This window comes from Coffea arabica, chromosome 11e, assembly GCF_036785885.1.
Source record: "Coffea arabica cultivar ET-39 chromosome 11e, Coffea Arabica ET-39 HiFi, whole genome shotgun sequence".
NCBI lineage: Eukaryota > Viridiplantae > Streptophyta > Magnoliopsida > Gentianales > Rubiaceae > Coffea > Coffea arabica.
The window spans coordinates 49,531,943-49,551,545 of NC_092331.1; the positions used below are offsets into that span (position 1 = coordinate 49,531,943).

Below are 19,603 nucleotides of genomic sequence, written 5' to 3' on the forward strand. Positions count from 1 at the left end.
GCCCGCTGGAGAAATAAGCGACGTCAGACACAGGGGTTTATGTTAAAAAAAATTGTTTAAAACATCCCCCACATTTGGCCAAATAAACTTTTTCGTTCTTCACTTTTAAAATAGTACACTTACATCTCTTACAAAATCAAGTCGATAAAATTTGATCGCAATCTAAGTTTTTGATCATTTTTACCTTGAATCCGTCACGTGACACACACATGGTCATTGTTTTAGGAGCAAAAAAGTTGGATTTTATTTGTAATTAAACAAATGACCTGATTCATATTCACTATTGCCTCTAAAAAAATAGGATCTGGCCTGAATCATATTTATTTTTCTCCTAAAATTGTGAAATTTGACATAATCTATATTTATTTTTGTCACTAAAAAAGTGAGATCTGACCTTTTTATATTTAAAAAATAATTATATGCATGTCAAGTGGTGATTTTAGGCTACAAAGTGGTTGAAAATATTGGTAGGGACCAAATTTTATTAATTTGAATTTATAAGAAATGTAAAATTTATATTTTAAAAGCGAAGGATGAAAAAAGTCATTTGATGAAATGTAGGAACTTTTGAACGAATGAATCTATTATTTGTTTGTTAACGTGACAGGCACGGTGAAATATGGGATTAGGTATCGTACTTATGGCCTTTGGTGCAATTGGTGCAAAAACAACTTTTTAGCTTAATCCATTGAGTTAAATCAGTGTAATGAACAAAGTTCACACTTACTATAAAATTATACGAGTGTAAACTAAATTGTGTGATAAATAAAACTGTACTGCCGTACTTGAAAACCTTAAATCTACATGCCCAAGGCAGGATCGTGGATTATTGCGGAATAAGGTTCTTGTAACACACATAACATTTTAGTGTTACACATATATTACACTATATTTTAGGTCATGCATGTCCTTTCACTTAGGTCACCTTTTTGGTGTTATATCTATATACAGTTATACACCATATTTTAGGTCAAATATGCCTTTTCGTTTAAAAATTGTTGGTACAAATATTTTTTATGTTGTTGGCACATATGACCTTTCATCACATTTAATGTGTCATACTTTCAAAAATATTTGTCATGTTAAGAATGTCGAATTATCTTTTAACTTCTATTGTAATATCGTCCTTGAATTAAGTTCATATTACATTCACATCCAAATTTTAGATTTTGGGGTATCATATTGGAAAGAAAAGAAAAACATCATAATCAAAATACTATTTTTAAGAAGTTAACTTTCTGAGAAGTGACAACAAAACTAGAATGGAGGAAATAAAACTTTGCATGGCATGAATATAACACTCAACAAAGGTCAAAGGTTGAGGTTTAAGGCATAGGAGGGAGCTATCATGAAGAAGTTTTGGTCATGGATCAAGAACAATAACTAAATTCTATGAAATTTGAAATTCATAGTCGTTGATTGTTAAGTGGTTGGCTGTGTCGCGCTCCATTTTTTGTAACAAAAAGCTATTTTAAAAAAATGTGTTTTTCATTTAAAAAATAAGTGAAAAAAGACCTAAATTGAGACTTTAAAAAATTGAACTCAAAATTTAGTCTAAAAAGGGTTTTTAAGAAAATAGGAGTTGCCATTTGATATTAAATTTAGGTGTACCAAATCACCTAAAAATATTTTTTTACTAAAAATAAAATGAAATAAAACCCTTTATGACAACTCTAGATATCATAAAACAAGAGAAGATAAGTTCGGGAGTCACGGTTGAAAAAAGAGAAGGCAAATGTTCGATCAACTCAAACTTAAGGCGTATTTTCAACCTAATCTAAGTTAGTTACGAGGTTTAGTAAAAATTTTCATAATCTAATTTTTAAACTTATCACATTTAGATGTTTCCTATATGGCTACAAAACTAAATTTAAAGAAAATATAGAAAAGAGTCAAAATGCCCATTTAATGACTAATGGGTACCAATCGTATTAATTGTGAAGTCTCAAAACAATTTCTTGAAAAGGTCACTGGTATACAAAAATGAGACTCAAAAAAAGAAAATTAAATTTTATATATATGGGTATCAGTGGCAAAAAAAAAAGAAAAGAAATGCAACATAATGAGTACGAGAGACAAAAACTCGTGACACTATTTTTTTTCTTATAAAAGGGGTTAATAGGGTATTTAAGTTAAAAAACTATAATCACCCATTTCCCATATTTGAAAAGTAACTCTTATAATATAAGCAAGCAAATGAATTAACTTATTTTTCTAATTTTCTAAATGAAATGCGAATCTAAATTATATGACTCATACATATTGGAATAAAGGGATAATATAAGAGAAAATATCATACAAATAAGAAAAGCTGCCTAAAATAGGGAAAATGCAATGAATGACATACAAAAAATGAATTTAATGCGTAGATAACCTAAGAATCTAGCGTTGGACTAGCCAATTTTTAGAAATTCTCACTAGCATTGGACTAACAATGAGGTGAGTAAGAGCCACAACTAGCGTTGGACTTAGAGGTAACAAATTTCGACACGACCTGAAAATATGATAGGAACCTAACACGAAATTAATGATTGGGGTTGAAGTTTTGCAGGTTCGGATTAGAATCGGGTCGAATCCAAAATAAAATGTCGAATTCAAATCGCCTACGGGTTGACCCGATAACCCGTTTATAAATTAAAAATAATTTAATAAATATAAAATATTTTATCTAACTAAACTAAGTTATTCTTTTTTCCCCAAAGGCATTAACTACATAATCCTAAATGAATTTTTTAACTTGTGTGAAGTTGGAATTATTATGTTTGGACAAATGACATATTACATTATTTTCTATTTTTATAGTATCTTAATTTGTTTTAGATCTGGTTTGGGATAAAATACTTTTACAATGTTTTAATTTATTACAGGTTTGATTTGGAATTGTTTTATTGAAATTTTTATTACTTGATTATGTAATTAGCCTTGTGCGAAATTGGTTCTATTAGAAATTACAGTGGTAAATTAGTAAATTAAAATTATGTTTCAGGTCATTCGAGTTGACCCGCCAACCCGAAATTTTTAGGTTGGCGGGTCAGGTATCTTGACACGTTTCAGGTTGGCGGGTCGTGTTCGGGTCAGCATGCTATCTGTTATACCTGAGTCTCAACATGACTCGCTCATCCGTTTCTGACCCGATTACCACCCCTAGTTGGACTAGTGTTGTGACATTATGCGTTCATAATATATAATAAAACAAATAAAGTATGAATTAAAGCAAGTAACCACATAAGAACACATAAAATACATAACATATAAGTATAATATCTAGATGCAAAATCCTAAAAAAAGCAAGTAAAATACATAAGCATGTAAGACCATAGTTATTAAACCCGGCCCGGAGAGGAATCCTGTGAAAGAGGTGGGTCATCGGGTTACTGGTTCAACCAGTGGGTGAGTGGTCCAACCGGTGGGTCACTACATATATTTAAATATTATGTTTTATAATTTTTGATATGGTTAAAACTCTATAATAAACTATGTTATAGTAAATACTCAGTTAGTCCAATTTATTATAGAATCATTAATTCTTATAAGAATTAATAAAACCTAAATTTAATTAGTAATCCGCCAAACTTCAAGTATAAAATTTTATCTAAATGTAATTATCTAGTTTATTTTTGAATTTTAAGCACAAAAGGTTATTAAGAATAATATTTGTTTTTAAAATGAATTGTGTAATATGTTATTTTTTAAATCCATTTCATAATTTATAAAATTTAGAGAATAATAAAATTTTATTAAAAGATTCCAAACAAATATTGTTTTGAAGAAATAAAATAAGAATAAAAATCTAATATATAATATAGAAGGAGTGAATAAGCACCAAGTGAGTTGCTAGGCTAGTGGTGAGTGCGCGTAGCTTTTATGCTTGAAGTCTGAGGTTTGAATCAGTATTAGAGCATTTTCTAATCATTGTTATCGCAAAATCGAGTTCCTTACAAACCTCCGGTTCAACCGAGTTGACCGGTTGAACCTCCGGTCGGTTGAAAAGTCAATGGGTTTGGTGCACAAACAATCCAATTACAAACCCAGTCCGGTTTCATGGCCGGTTCACCGGGTTGACCGGTTGAACCGTGGGGCCAAGCTGGGTTTAATAACTATGTGTAAGACACATAATACACAAAACCTATCTATTACAATGGTGGATCTAAAATGGGAAAATATAATAAAGTAAAGCTATCTATCCTATCTGTTACATTTAGGACCTAACTATAATCTAAAATAGGGAAATATGACAAAACGAATCTATGTATCCTATCTATTGTATTGGTCTATCTAATTACAACTTTTATAAAAATATTACCTATCTACTATATCTTGAGGTCTTTAAATACCCTCCAAATGATTACAGAATTTAGATTAAACACACATAAAATTGAATAGAAATTTAAAATAAATAAATAAAAGAAAACATGTAAATACATGTAAACACATAAGAGCACCTAAAATCACGTAATTAAAATTCAAAGGATAGTAGGAGTACCTCCATTTCGAAGTGGTGACTAAATCAGGTAAGGTTGCCCTCAATGAATGTGGTAGCCTTAACCGTTTATTGCTTGCTTTCTTTTTGTACTTGACTTGAGGGAGTCGAGAGAGAGGAGTTGGAGTTGTTTTTATTTTTTGTTGTGTGTATGAGTGTTTGTGTGCATGGGTGTGTCCGAGAGGGAGAAGGAGAGGGAGTGATTAATGTGTTTTTAATAAATTGAAAGGGGGGATTGAGAGAGAGCTGAGAGAGAGGAGAGATTTTGTGTTAGTGTGGAGTTGTGTTGTGAGTTGAGGGGAGAAGAAGAGAGGGAGCCAAGAGTTGTTTGTGTGTGCAAGTGTTAAGTGTAAGTGTGTTGTGTGAATTTTGGAGGAAATTTTTGAGAAAGAGGGAGAGAGAGATGACCGAGAGAGGAATTGGAGTTGTTATGGAGTGGATGTATTTGGTTGTGTCTTGTAAAATTGAGATAGAGTTGAGGGAAAAAAAGAATTGGTGGAGTTGTTGAAGTGATGATGGAATTTGTGCAAGATAATGAAAAAGAGGGATGGAAGGTGGAGTGTTTTTTTATTAGAGAGTATAAAATTTGTTATGATTTATTTTTTTTCTTTTTTTTTTTCTCTCTCTTTTTTTTTTATAAATTCCTCAAAAAATAAGAAAAACGAGAAAACTCTCATTAGCATATATGAAAATGAATAATCAATAAGCAAATAAATATCTTAGAAAAAAATTAAGGAGCAACAACAAAATTAAAAATTTGGTGTCTACAGGCTGTGCACTCGTATATTCAAACCTATTTTGAGAAATATAATTTATTCTAAATTCAAAATAGAAGAAGCTCTTTTATAACTGTTAAACGGACATATGTATAAGAAAGTTCTGTTTTTTTGTATATATATTTTTTAAAAAATAGTGAATCCATTTGATATGGAGTAGCATAATTTGGAAACATTTTAGGAGTTTTTATTGAAAATATTTTCTTATTATTTTTCTATTTTTACAATAGCCTTTTTATCATATATAAATCACATTATAAAAATACTTTTAATAAATATTAGTTTTCACTTGTTAAACAATCCAAAATACTATGAGTGAAAATGTGCAAAGTTGTAACACAAATAAAGGTTAGTTTGGAAGGTGTTTTTTCGGATGTTTGTATAAAACTATACTATACCTTACTATAATATTCGTAGAAAATTTTTTGTGTATTTAAGAATTGAAAAAATAATTTTTCTTTTTCTTTTTCCTTTTTCTGATCCTTTTCTTTTTTCCGCTTTTCTTCCTCCCTCCATACTGCAACAACCCCACTCTCCTCACTGGCACCAGCAACTCTTTTTTTTTTCTTTTACCTTTTTTTTCTTTCCTCCCTCCCTCTCTTTCTCCCTACTCCTCCCTCTTTCCTCCTCCTTCCTCCTCTCCTTGTCCCCTCCTTTTCCTCGTGACCTTCCCTTCACCTCCCTCTCTCTTTCTAGTCACACAACCAAAGCTGGCCATGGCTCTGGTTGCGCGACCAATGGGGGAGGGGGAGGTTATGGGATGGAGAGGTGGAGGGTTTTGGGAGGGAGGCGAGGAGGCGAAGAGATCCGGGAAGGGGAATAAGAGGTTACGGGGAAAGAAGGGGGCGAGAAGAGGAGGAAAAGGGGGAGAGGAGAGGAAGAGGAGGAGGGAGAGAGAGAGGAAGGAAAGAAAAGGGAAAAAAGAAAAACTCTTGTTGGTGCCGGTGATGGCACTGGTGGATGTGGCGGTCGGCGGTGGAGTTGATGGTAGACTGAGGTATTGGGAGGAAAAAGATTAAAGAAGGGAAAAAAACTTCTTTTTTTTTTGTGTGATTGGGTATTTGAGGCGTATATTTAAAAAATTTTGGGAAGTTTCTTGAGACACTCTAGATAAAGTTGTTAAAAAACTTGTAAAAGAAAAACTAGGTAAAAAAAAGCCTAGGTTCCAAAGAGACCCTGATTTTAAAAGAACACAAACATAGAAAGGCAATTTTATTAGGGTAAAAAACAAAAAAAACCCCTGTGGTAAACCTAATACACAGAAAAGCCCCCCATAATTTTAATATATATAACACGACCACTCATGTTTTGAACTAAATTGTAAAGGTGACGGAATCCGTTAAACTTAACGGAAATGGACAAAATGACCAAAATGCCCTGATATAATTAAGCAAAAGACAGTTCAAAAAAATCATTTGTTCTATTATCTAAATAGAGAGAATTGAGGGTTAAGGGGTAGAATAGGTATATTTGATAAAAATTAGGAATAAAATTTTTTTTTGAGGTTCCAATAAGTCATCTCCGTTAAGTTTGACGGATTCCGTCACCTTTACAATTTAGTTCAAAACATGAGGTGTTGTGTTGTATATTTTGAAACCATAGGGGGCTTTTTTGTGTATTAGACTTACCACAGGAAATTTTTTTGTTTTTTACCCATTTTATTACACGGAAATGTGGATTGGACAATTGAGTCAATTCGGACTGAATGATAATATGATACTGGAGCGTCAAAATCATTAACCATATATAAAATTACAGACAACTAAAAAGGGATATTACTCTTATACTTCAAAAAATTCCAAGTGGAAAGGTTAATTTTTATCATGAGAATTAAGAATTAAGATTAATTTCTTAGACATTAACACTATATATACTGTAGTAGATTTTTAAGATTTAAGAATTAATGAAAACAAACCGCGGCGGCTCCGACCCACGTGAATGTCATTTCATTTCGTTTTCGTAATAGGATACCATATGACCCGCCCACTTTTCCTACTGCTCCGATGATGTCCATTGACTTTATTGCTTGTTTAAGTTATGGCCACATGGAGAAATTAGCCAATATCACATGATGAAAGCTTTTTACTTGGATTTTTCCACTTTTGACGGCACTTGTTTTCTAATTTGTGAATAGTGTAATTTGTGGTGGTAGTCAAACTTAATGTGAGAAACACTTTTCATTTAAAATAGTAATGGTACATGCACTTTACCAATATAAAATATATCCAACTAATTGTGTCTTCTTCACTTGTAAGTTGTAAACAAATAGGATTAAGAGAAATTGATATTAGCCCTTTATCTATGTGGAATATTGACAAAAATATAGATGAGTTGGGCATCGCAATGCAAGAGGCAGAACTCTAACTAATTGGTTACACGTTTTGGATTAAACAGTTTCACGTAAGGTGAAATTCTCCCTCAAAATAGTGCAGATGTTGTCTATTGATAAATGAAAAATATTCTCAAATTAAAACAAATCTTAGAATAATTTAAGCTTTAAATATTCTAGATCACAAAGTCTATATTTTCTTAATTAATGCAATAAATCATCATCCTAATGACACATACATATGATTTTAATATCTGATGATAAAGCAAAAAGCTAAGAGTTGATGTAATATTTAGATTTTAATGTTTAGAAAAATGTCTTAGAAAAAGTGGATTCGCCTTATCAACTCCATGACTTCTCTCTTTTGTTATATAGCATCTGTTGTTTTGTTAATTCTTTATAAAATTTGCAGGTAAGTAGAGTGTGTCTTTAACACTTATACGTGAAATTACTAAGTATATCTATATCCATATTGATTCATATTATTTGTCACACTTGGCAATTGTATTTTTACTTGAAAAAATTAACTAAAACATAATATATATTTTCATTTTAAAACATTCTAAAACAAGTTTTGACATCAAAAAAAATAATAATAAAGAGGCAAGAAAACCAAGCTTAAATTGAAAAAGACGAAAGTGCCTGGTTTGTGAGTCTAATGTTTGTCAACTTTTTCAATCAGTCCGATACAATTGGAACATTTTCAGTCTCTCTTCCTAGCGTGTTATCACCAATAGTGGGCTACTGACACGTTTGCCAATTTTGAGGCCTTAAAGCCGCCTCTGTGATTTTCCTCCTCAGAAAACCAGTTTTTGGAGAAAAGCAAATCAAAAATTGGTTATTCCTAGGCCGATTTCAACCTTGTTTCTCCTCTTTTTGTTTCTCTCACAATCACACACAAAAAAACAAGCCCCAAAACATACAAGACTCTTCATGGTTGTTCCAGAACAATATTCTTGATGTTTACCTCCTCAAATATCAGCAAGTTTAGTTCCATAATCAGCAATCTTTATTGGGTTTTTTCCATTTTCATTGATTTCCCTGCAATGAGATGATTGGGCACTTAACTTCTTCTCCAACTTGTCAGGCTTTTTTCATTTCTTCACCCCTTTTATGCCCATGTAAGGAAAGTTTCAGTGTCAGTTTGTTTTCCAGTAATTTCCCTTTATCAAGGAGGAGGAATTCAATTTCCTCTAGGAGGAAATGGATAATGCTACGGGGTTGTATCAGTGGAGGAGGAGGAGGAGGAGGAGGAGGAGGAGGTGGTGGTGGTGGAAGTCATCATAATTTGAGGGCTAAAGATGTCGTGAGTCCAGCAGCAAAAGGGACTAGAACCATTGTACTGAAAAGATTGTCTGATGAGAATGAATTGAAGGATTCTTCAGCGTCTTCATCTAGAAATGTTATTAGTAGCATAAGTACTAGTAGTAGTAGTAGTAACAATTTTGTCGGGTTTGAGGAAGACCCTCTTGTAGATAAGTTGAGGACTCAATTGGGAGTAATTCATCCACTTCCATCACCGCCGATAAATCGGCATATTGTGGGGTTATTTGTGTTCTTTTTCTTTGTAGGAGTAGCGTTTGATAAATTGTGGACTTCAAGAAAGAGGAATAATAGTAGTAGAAATGGTGGTAAGTTGGGTGGGGATATTTGGAGGTCATCAGTGCAGGTGCCAACAAGCCTTTCGACGTTTTTGGAAAAGGATTTGCAGAGGAAAGAATCAGTTGAGTGGGTAAATATGGTGTTAGGGAAGTTGTGGAAGGTTTATAGAGGTGGGCTTGAGAATTGGATCATTGGTTTGTTGCAACCTGTTATTGATAATCTGAAAAAGCCTGACTACGTTCAGAGGGTTGAGATAAAGCAGTTCTCCCTCGGGGATGAGCCATTGTCTGTTAGGAGTGTTGAAAGGAGGACTTCGCGCCGTGTTAATGATTTGCAGTGAGTGGATTTTGATTCAATAGAAACATTAATTGTTTATTCCTTTTTCTATAAGGTGGCTGCTTTTGAGTCTTTTGTTATTTTCTTTGCATTGATGATTTAGCTGCAAGGTCACTTTTTATCATATTATCACTCTTCCAATATGGTTTCATGGATTTGAGATTGATATTTGGGTAAATTGTCTTTCACATGACACTATAATAATCTAGAGGAAAGAACAAGGAAAAATGTTGCTTATTGGTATTATATTCACGTAGCTCTTATTACAGCAGACAATAGAAATATTAGTGCTTAAATATGGCATAGTAGTTGCAAAGAAAAATAAGGAGGAACAGATAACCTGGCAATAGTAGAAATGACAGAAAATGGAGTGGTCATTCTAAGCACCGGCAGTTGTAGATCTGTTGTATGGCAAAGAATTTTTTCTGTCTGAAAGAGATCCATTTACCTCAATGTAATGCACCTTTTATACTTACATGTCATATCTTAGTTTGAAGTTGCTAATACCTTTTAAAATAGATTGAGGAATTACTATAGAGTGCCTTGTTAACAAATGCTGTTCTGAGATCTTGGCATCTTATATGCCATTAAGAAGCTGGAAGCTACAGAACTTATAGTATCGCTTTCAACTCGGTCTACCATCTGATAGCATCTTTCAGAGAATGGCAGGAACCATTGTCTGAATAGAATTTGTTGAAAACAGATAAGAATCAAGTAAACCTCTTGGCAAGGGAGTTTTATCTGGAATATCATAGATTCAAGAACTTTATTAGGCTTGGTGTTCCAGATTGACTTCCTCCCTAGAACCCTCTCAATCATGGTGATTCCTTTTCGTACCATTCTGGTAAAGATGCTATGGTGGAAATGTAACACAGCACTGGAACGGTATTAAATTCTGTGTAAGTGACCCTTCTCCCACCAAACTATTCTTCAAATATTGGTGGACATTAGATTGTGATGAGGAGAAATTTTTTGTATTCTGGACTGGACTTAGGGGCTTTTGAAAACTGCCTGACTTGTCAGTTCCTGTTTCCATTGCTTCATGGACAATCTTGATGACCAGAAAGGTTCCCTAAAATCCTAATAAAGTTTATCTTGATCCATCAAGTGGGGTATTGACTGCAGAATTGAACCTAATGAATCTTGGCACTGTCAATTGCTCGACAACCTGTACTGGTAAAGCTAATTTAGGTCTATTCACGACTCAAGAAAATCTGTTCCAATCTAAACGTGGATATATCATGTACAAGGAGTTGGCAGTAGTTTGTCATTTTTCAAATGAATGTCTATTGATCACATATTTCAGTCATAATAACTCAGAAGAGGATGAGGAAACAAAGGAAAACTTAGCTTGTGTGGGACATGACAGTATTCTCTGCTGATTCAGTGTCCGTCTCCTTAGTATTGCATTATACAGCATAAAGTTTTTTTACAAAATCTACCATTGTCTACCTAGACTAGATCTTTATGGTTGGGAATATTTGGCTTTGCATCTGACTTTGGTTTCTTTGTACTTTCAAGGTACCAGGTTGGACTTCGTTACACTGGTGGTGCTCGTATGCTGTTATTACTATCACTGAATTTCAGCCTTGTTCCCATTTCTGTGCCTGTTGGTATTCGGGATTTTGACATTGATGGGGAACTGTGGGTGAAACTGAGATTAATACCAACAGTGCCCTGGGTGGGAGCAGTTTCTTGGGCATTTGTTTCTCTTCCAAAGATAAAATTTGAACTATCACCATTTCGCTTGTTCAATCTGATGGGTATGCACTACCTTTATGCTTTGAGGTTTCATGCTTTTATGTTTTCATTCCATTTCAAGAGAAAACATTTGTTGTCAACAAATGGAAGGTTATAGTGAAAAAGTCCAGAATCTCATTAATGCTTGTGACTTGATTATGTCTAGTTTTTATCTTCATACATCAAATTTCATTGGTAGAGGTAGCATTTATAATGAAGAAACAGCCAAACTTGCTCATTCAAATAGAAAGCCTTGTGGACACTTTTGAAAGCTTGGGAATGTTGTTTTACCAAATTTGATTGAAACGGTTAACTAGTAGGGGGATTTGAGTGTGAGACTAAGCCTTAAAATTGGAATAGCCTGAAAGAACTTAAATCCAGCAGCTGATGTTGGTTAATGTCCTGTGCTTTTCCTGCTTTGACTAGTAGTTTTGGGAATTTGTTGTTCTTTCTTTCACACTTGCATTTATATCCTTGTTAACTAGTCATCCCAGCTCATATTTGTGCATCTCTACATTAAATAGAACATGGGTTCACTCTTAGGTTTCTCTTTCAGTTGCTTGTCTTTTCATCACCTTATCCTATCTCCCACTATATGACGTGCTTAATTTATTAAATTAACTTACAGCATTCTCTCCAGCTAAGAGTTGAAAAGTTGAGCTTTAATGTCCTAGAGTAGTGCATTCGGAAATTTTGATTAAGAATTCCACTCCAGTTGGAAACCGTTTAATTAGAAATGAGGAGGAAATACAAGAGAATAAAGACTGTAGGAAGGAAAAAGATATGGAGTAAGCTTAAACCTGCATGTTTTGTCCCCAATTTTGCTAAATGACTATGATAATTGTGTAGAAGTGTATTTCATGGAAGTCAGTATGATATGAGTATCGATCGGAAGAAACAAAAAATGACTTATCATAATGCAATCATTTAAATCTTTGGATATCTAATAGTTGAAATATTGTAGAATCATGGTTAAATGGAGAAAACCTTGGTTGATTATATGAATTCAACATCCTAGCTACCTGAAGGTTGGATACGAACCTTGTTATTTGGAGCCTAAACCAAATTGTCGTGGAAAATATGGTCACCAGATTATTTGCGCCTGCTTTTGGCCACTGAATTTTTATTTTTTTTTTACTGTTTTGGGTCAAATCACCCACTTAACTTCTAGAATATTACACTATTAATCATTCCATCTAATTTTGGGGTAGACTCAAAAGGACTAGTCTAATCGCATGCATGGGTTGTCTGACTTGTTGGTCAGAGTTAACCCAAAATCTGACTCTAATGCAATGGGCAAAGTATACAACTTTAAAGTTTGAGTGCATTATTTTAAAACAATAGTAGTTTACGACCAAAAGTTTGCAAAATGAAAAGTTCAGTGGAGTTAGTTTGGCCTTTGTGTTCTGATAGGTAGCTGTACTTATATATTGTTTTTATTTAAATCACATTGCATGTGTTAGTTTTGAACTGGGGATATCTCTTTGGACTTTGATTGTTCTTGTAGCAGATTAGAGGTGGCAAATCAACCCACTTAATTAAATTTACCTATACCCGCCCATGAATAGATGGGTATGGGTATCTTAAATTTTTGTATATGGGTATAAATGGGTTACCCAATAATACCCATTTAATAAATGGGTATTATTGGGTAACCCATCAAACCCAATTAACCCATTTAGAATTCTCTTCCCCTAAATCTCTTCTTTTTCCCCACCCATTTTTTTTTCAAATTTTTCATTTTGTCATGATGTTAACTACTTTTGTTTCATTATTATTATTATTTGTTGGTTTTATTTTATTATTTTACTTTCTCTTTGTTTGTTAACTTGCTCATTTTTCGGCATTACCAATTTATGATAAATTTGAACCTCTTTTCTTATCTTTCTAAAATGAAATTTTAAATTTATATATGAAAAAAATGTTAGGGGTTCAAAATTTTTGGATTAAATTTTTATATTAACTTTTATAGTACTTAGTTTAAATTTTTATATTCTTATTATTCAATTATTAAATAATATGTAATTTTGTGAAATAGAGTATAAATGAAAAAAAATTGGTAATTAGGCTTATTGAACATTATAAGTAAATATTTAAAACTAAAGATGGATACAAAGAGCAGTATAAATTGATAACTTAGTTTGCAAAAATGAATTTAAATGAATTTACAACAAATTAAAATAAATGGGTTATAAATGGGTAATTGGGTTACCCAATTCATTTTTTGACTTACCCATTTATACCCATCTAATTAAATAGGTATAAATGGGTTGACTCACTTATACCCATTACCCATTTTACCCAATCCAAATCCGCCCAAGTCACCCATTTTGACACCTCTATAGCAGATATATGATTATCATGTCCTTGTGAGCTTCTTCTTCTTGCTTGAAACCTTGTAGTTCCAAGAACTAAATATAACGGGGTCTATTTCATTCAATGTTTATTCAAATTCATTGGATAATCATGAGCGTGACAGTTGGATGCATAGTACCTTTTCTATTGATACATGAATATTAGCATGTATTTGGCTAATCTATAAAAATGTCATCAAAACTTTTCCCTGATCACCTCATTGGTACGAGTTTTGTTTGAGTTTTATCTTACGGTATTTGTAAAATTCGGTTTTGATGACAGTCATTGGTTTTTTCCTTTCCTTTATCAGTTAAAAAGTTCGTAGTAGTAATTTTTGATTGATGCAATTCAAAATCTTGTTATTCTGAATTCGAGTTGCCACTATTCTAATGCCTATTCCTTTCTCCTTCGCCGTCTTTTATATGTGCGTGGAACAACTCCAGCCATTCCTGTCCTCTCCATGTAAGTAGACATTTCTCTGTGGTATCATTATCTTTTTGCATAAGATTATTAAGCACAATAACTTTTGTGCTCTCTCTCTCTCTGAAGTCACTGTTTTAACATGCCAGGTTTCTGAGAAAACTTCTTACTGAGGATCTACCCAAGCTATTTGTTCGTCCAAGGAAGATCGTTTTGGATTTTGAGACAGGGAAAGCAGTTGGCCCTGTTCCAAATGATATCAAGTCTGGAGAAGTTCAAGAAGGAAATAAGGACTTTGCAGGAGAATTATCAGTGACTCTTGTAGATGCAAGAAAACTTTCATATTTTTTCTATGGTAAGAAAAATCTTCCGTTCATGAGCCACACCTAGGAAGTCTATTTGAGTTGTTTCTTCTCTCTAATTCTTAATATCTTCTGTGTGAGAATCCATCATCAAGTGGATCTCTGAGTGGTTATATGTTTAAATGGTTACCACTGACTTTCTTAGGAGAGCTTGGCATAATCATTTTTGCCTTCCCTTTCCCTTTACCATTCAGGCAAAACAGATCCATATGTTATAATATACCTAGGTGATCAAGTGATACGCAGTAAAAAGAACAGTCAAACTACAGTCATTGGACCTCCTGGTGAACCTATATGGAATCAGGTCAGTTACATAGTCTTTGGCAAAATGGATTTCAAACACTTGAAGCTACTTATTTATCAACACTTGTAAGCATCTTGTATGCAGTTTAGCACTTGCTAGTTATTATAATGCCTCTTTGCCCTTTGCAGGATTTTCACTTGCTAGTTGAGAACCCTAGGAAACAGAAGTTATACATTGAAGTAAAGGATTCCCTTGGTTTTGCTGATCTCACGATCGGTACAGCAGAGGTAAAGGGCTAAAACTTGCTAATAGTTGAATTAAGCTTTTATGTGAACAAGGAATTCCAATATCTGCTGTTTCAAGATAGTGCACATATTACAAAAACCAGGAAGGAAAAAGACAAAAAAAAAAATACACTTTCAGCTCAACATACAAAGCTTGTGAATATTTAATGTCAGGCTATTATCCGTTAGATAAAAATCTTCCAAATTGACCAAACTTTACTCCTTTTCTTCCTTTTCCTTTTTCAAATCTGTAGGAGATGCTTAGGTTAATTGTTGATGCTGGTGTCAGTAATATTTTCTCAAGTATTAGTGTGAACTGATGGGTGGTTCTGGACTTTTTGGGAACAAGTAAAGAATAATGCCAATGAGATGGAATCAAGTCATTTCCCTCAGATTCAAGAGGTTATGTTATAGGAAGCACCCATGCATTATCTAAAATGGTGAATTGGTTTCCATAGAAGCTGTGTCCATCATACCATTGGGATATATCTAGAGGTGGCAAAATGGGCGGGATGGGCGGGATTTGCTTGGGTTTGTGATGGAACCGGGTCATATGGGTTTGGGCCCAATCTTACCCATATGTATTTTGGGACTAAGTTGGGCGGGATCACTTTGGGATGGGTTTAGATTGATCCCGCCCAATACCCAAATCTATTTTCTACATATTTTTTTCCTTTAATTCATTTTTATTTTTTATATAATTTTAATATTTTTGATTTATTAATTTTTTTTAATTTTATTAAATAAACATGCAAGTGCTTTATACTCAGGATTCCCATCAAAAATTGGATTAACAAATAAAGGAAAAAATAGATATACAGTCATATTCCAACATATATCAAGATGGCCAAGGTACTTAAGGTATTGAATATTTATTCTCATCATTGTCCAAAGATGACAGGTCTAAATTGACTGAAATGTTGAAAATTCTTGTGGATAATGACTAGGAAAACTACTAGATTATATTCTCTAGTATGACTATAAAAATTGTTAAAGATAATTTTTGAATCTAAGACTCCGTTTGGATTGGCTATTTTTTCAAAAAATAAGTTTTTCAAATACAATGTTACAGTAATATACAATAACTCAAAAAACATCCCATCCATATTAGTATATCAAATATTTCAAAAAAATTTTATAGTAAAAATTTTTCATATACACTGCTATAATAAAATATTTCAAAAATACCCCCCAAAAATAGTTAAACCAAACAGAGCCCTTGTTATTTGAGCCCAATGGGTACCCAAGTATTTCCCAAGTATTCCCATCAATTAATGGGTACAATTGGGATTTGTCCCATTTTAAACCCAATATCAAAATCCAATACCCATCCCGCCCAAAGTCCCCATGGGCATGGGTAACCCATTGGGACTTGGGACAAATTGCCACCTCTAGATATATCTTATCATTCAAGAGGCATCTTGAATTGTGTTTATGCATCAATGCCTCTCGAGGTATACAGACAAATTTAGCTGTCATCTCATTTTCAGATGGCCTTAGGGCAGCCCTCTATTAGAAAAATTTCAAGCCTAATTTTTTATAGGAAGTAACCACCTTTTACAAACTTAGTTAGTCAAAATTTAGACTTTCCTTTCCCATTAAAGCCAGCACCTTATACGTAAACACCACTTAAAACTGTGTTATCCGCTAATGCGGGAAGAGTGTTTCTGACCACTTATTACATATTCATTCACTCTCAATTGTACTCAACTTCTCATTAGTTTTTCCCTGAATCCAGCTGGCAATGAGGCTCTGAAATGAAGAGAAAACATGGTTAAAGCTCCTTATAGTTGTGTTGATGTTAAAGCAAAATGTTTAGATTATATTGAGCTTTCCCCTCAGTTTAATGTAAGAAGTAGATTTTACACTTAAAACTGTTATTGGAAAGATGGCATAGAAACACCTCTATGCCTTTGAGTAGGTGATTTGCCAAAAAAGCAGCAGTTGCTGTCATACAAATATGCAAGTCCACTTCACATTTTTGCGATGAGATCACTCTTGGCTGACCCTTTTATATGGACACTCACATGCTGTCTGTGAGTTTGTTGCCATTTTGCTTGAGCTAGGTTCATTCACAATAAAGAGTACTTTCTTTCAGGTCTCTCATTTCTTATTTCTATGTTTACCTTTATATTCTTTTGTTTTCTCAGTTACAACATTGTTTGTGAAGTAATACTGAAAGATAGCCGAAACTTTTTAACTTCTTAGGCAGTTTTCTATTCACTCAAAAAAAGCTTCTTGCATTACTTTAATGTGTAACTTACCATGCATACTTTCGTTTTAGTTTAGAAAACATTCAAAGGGTGTGCAAGAAGCTAAGCAGGGTGTGGGAATTTCATTATCCCTCATTTTATCAGCTTCTTTCCCTGTCAGCTCTTAGAGATACAAACTTGGAACTATCTTTTTAAGTTATTTCTAGCGAAGTCTATTTGTGTTTATCCACTCCAACATTTTTCTCTTCCTTCTGTATATCCAGAGTATACATGAAACTAATAGTATGGTTTAATGTTGGTTGCAGGTTGATCTTGGATCTCTAGAAGATACTATACCTAAAGATAGAATTTTGGTCCTCCGAGGTGGATGGAGACAGTTTGGAAGGGGATCTGCTGGCGAACTCCTTGTGAGGTTAACCTATAAAGCATATGTTGAGGATGAAGAAGATGAAAGAACTGAGGCTAAGTTAAAGGATGGAGATGCTTTGGATGATGATATATCTGACATTGATGAACTAGATGCTATGTATGAGCAGAATGGACTGGATTCATCAAGCGCAACTGATAAAGAATCATTTATGGATGTTTTAGCAGCGTTAATTGTCAGCGAAGAATTTCAAGGGATAGTTGCATCTGAAAATGGATTTAATAAATCTTTTGATAATTCAAAAAATGGATCCAGCTCTAGATTGGCAGGGACTACAATTGGTTCTGTTCGCCCAAATTCTGATAGTGGTTCTAGAAGCTCTGGAGGTATCTTACATTGATAGTCATCTTTTTTCATGCTCAGAAATTGAATTTCTAACTTCAAAATTTTAGTACTTTCTCTTCTTTGTTGAAGCATCTTAGAATATTTATTCTTTGCAGGATCAGCTTTACTTTGGTTAGCTGCTGTTACGAGTGTTGCTGTCCTAATTGCTATCAATGTGGGTGGTTCGGGCTTTTTCAATCCTTGATATCATTGGGTCAACCCAGGAAAAATATTTTCAGCTTCTTTAGGTCCAGCTACCATGTAAATCTCCCCTTGTATTCTTGTTGACAAAGCCTGCAGTTGCGTCAATGTTCAAGTGGTTACTGTGCCCGATCTAAATTGCGGGGTGAGTCTCTTTTGCCAACAACATCCATTGTGTTATTCTGGCTTTTTCTTTTCTTCCATGCATCTCCTGTAAAAGTGATACAATGTGTTCTGTAAAGCAGTCAGTTTCTTGTCTACATATCTAATGGTCAGATTGACAAGTTTAAGAATAGCATGATACGAGACAAGTAGATAATGACACAGTTTGAAGGATGACACACTTGTATGTGATGATTCTCTGCTCCTTGTTTGTCGAGTCTCAGCTGGTGTAGCAATATCTTTTCATTTGTGACTTTTAAGGCCCTGCTATTCAATGATATGTTCTTAAAATTTATCCTCCTCGTCGTTCAACTCCAATAAAACTTCAATCAACAGCTTGGTTCCATGTCTCTTGCTTGCTTCAAATATACAAATTATCCGTTGATAAAATACGTGGGATTGAACTCATATCCATCTACAACTAGTTCTCAACCCAAAGTAATGTATGCTGTATTTCCCATTAATAATAGCATAGGTGTGTGCTGTTTTGCTTTTGAAGTTGTTCTTGAGACCTTTCACATATGGTCAAAGGATTTTTTTGGATTGATGATGGTTTTACCTATTATTGCTTCTTGTATGCAGGCTGGCAAAGTTTCTTTTTGAATAAAGAGAGGATTGGTGCAGCTTGTAGGCTGATTTTTACTTTAACCTTTGTGTCTTCTGATTCATTTCTAAGATCATTGACTTGAGGAAGAGAGATGTTCTTTTGGCGGCAATTATGGAAATAAACTTCTATGTTTTTTTCCCTATTATAGCTTATACTTCTTTCATCTTTTTGAAAATTTCTGTTGTACATATGATATGACTGCCTGTAGAACAACATCTAGCTGCTGCCCTTCTTACCTTGCCATTTGAATGAAAAAATATGTACATTGATTTATCTCAAATGCAAGAATTGCAATTTTACCAAGATCATACTTGACAGTGAATGTTTCATCCACAAAAATTACTTAATCTCTCTAGCAATGTTATCTATGCAAGTTATTAGTGGTAGATCATGCCTCTTGAATTATACTTTATATGTATAAATAAAGACACAACCTAGGACTTGAGAGAAAATATTTACAAAAGGGGGGAAAAAAAAGCATAATAGAGGGGGAATGAAGGGCTGTTTTTTTTTTTTTTTTTTGTATTTTCTTTTTATTTTTTATTCTACAGAATCAATAATGATTCCTCATTTACCTGCTTTATGACTTGAACCAAGTAAGGGGCTGTTTGATAATGTTTATGTTTCTGAATTTTTGGTCTTATAGTACTAAAAATGAAGTGAAACACTTGTTCTGATTTTTGTGAAATGTAGATTGCAAAACGTAGTTGCTTTTGTTAAAAATTCAAGGAAATAAATACC

The 19,603-nt window shown here is 33.6% G+C and overlaps 1 protein-coding gene across 1 annotated transcript; it reads left to right on the forward strand.

Annotated features, from left to right (window-relative positions):
• The first annotated feature begins 8,235 nt into the window (after positions 1 to 8,235).
• Positions 8,236 to 19,170, forward strand: LOC113717695 (uncharacterized). The gene is made up of 9 exons (XM_027242481.2): positions 8,236 to 9,523; positions 11,045 to 11,286; positions 14,062 to 14,080; positions 14,188 to 14,393; positions 14,595 to 14,704; positions 14,833 to 14,931; positions 17,447 to 17,894; positions 18,009 to 18,238; positions 18,838 to 19,170. The coding sequence occupies exons 1-8, from the start codon at positions 8,637 to 8,639 to the stop codon at positions 18,095 to 18,097; spliced, it is 2,100 nt and encodes a 699-aa protein (XP_027098282.1). The 5' UTR covers positions 8,236 to 8,636; the 3' UTR covers positions 18,098 to 18,238; positions 18,838 to 19,170.
• The last annotated feature ends 433 nt before the right edge of the window (positions 19,171 to 19,603 follow it).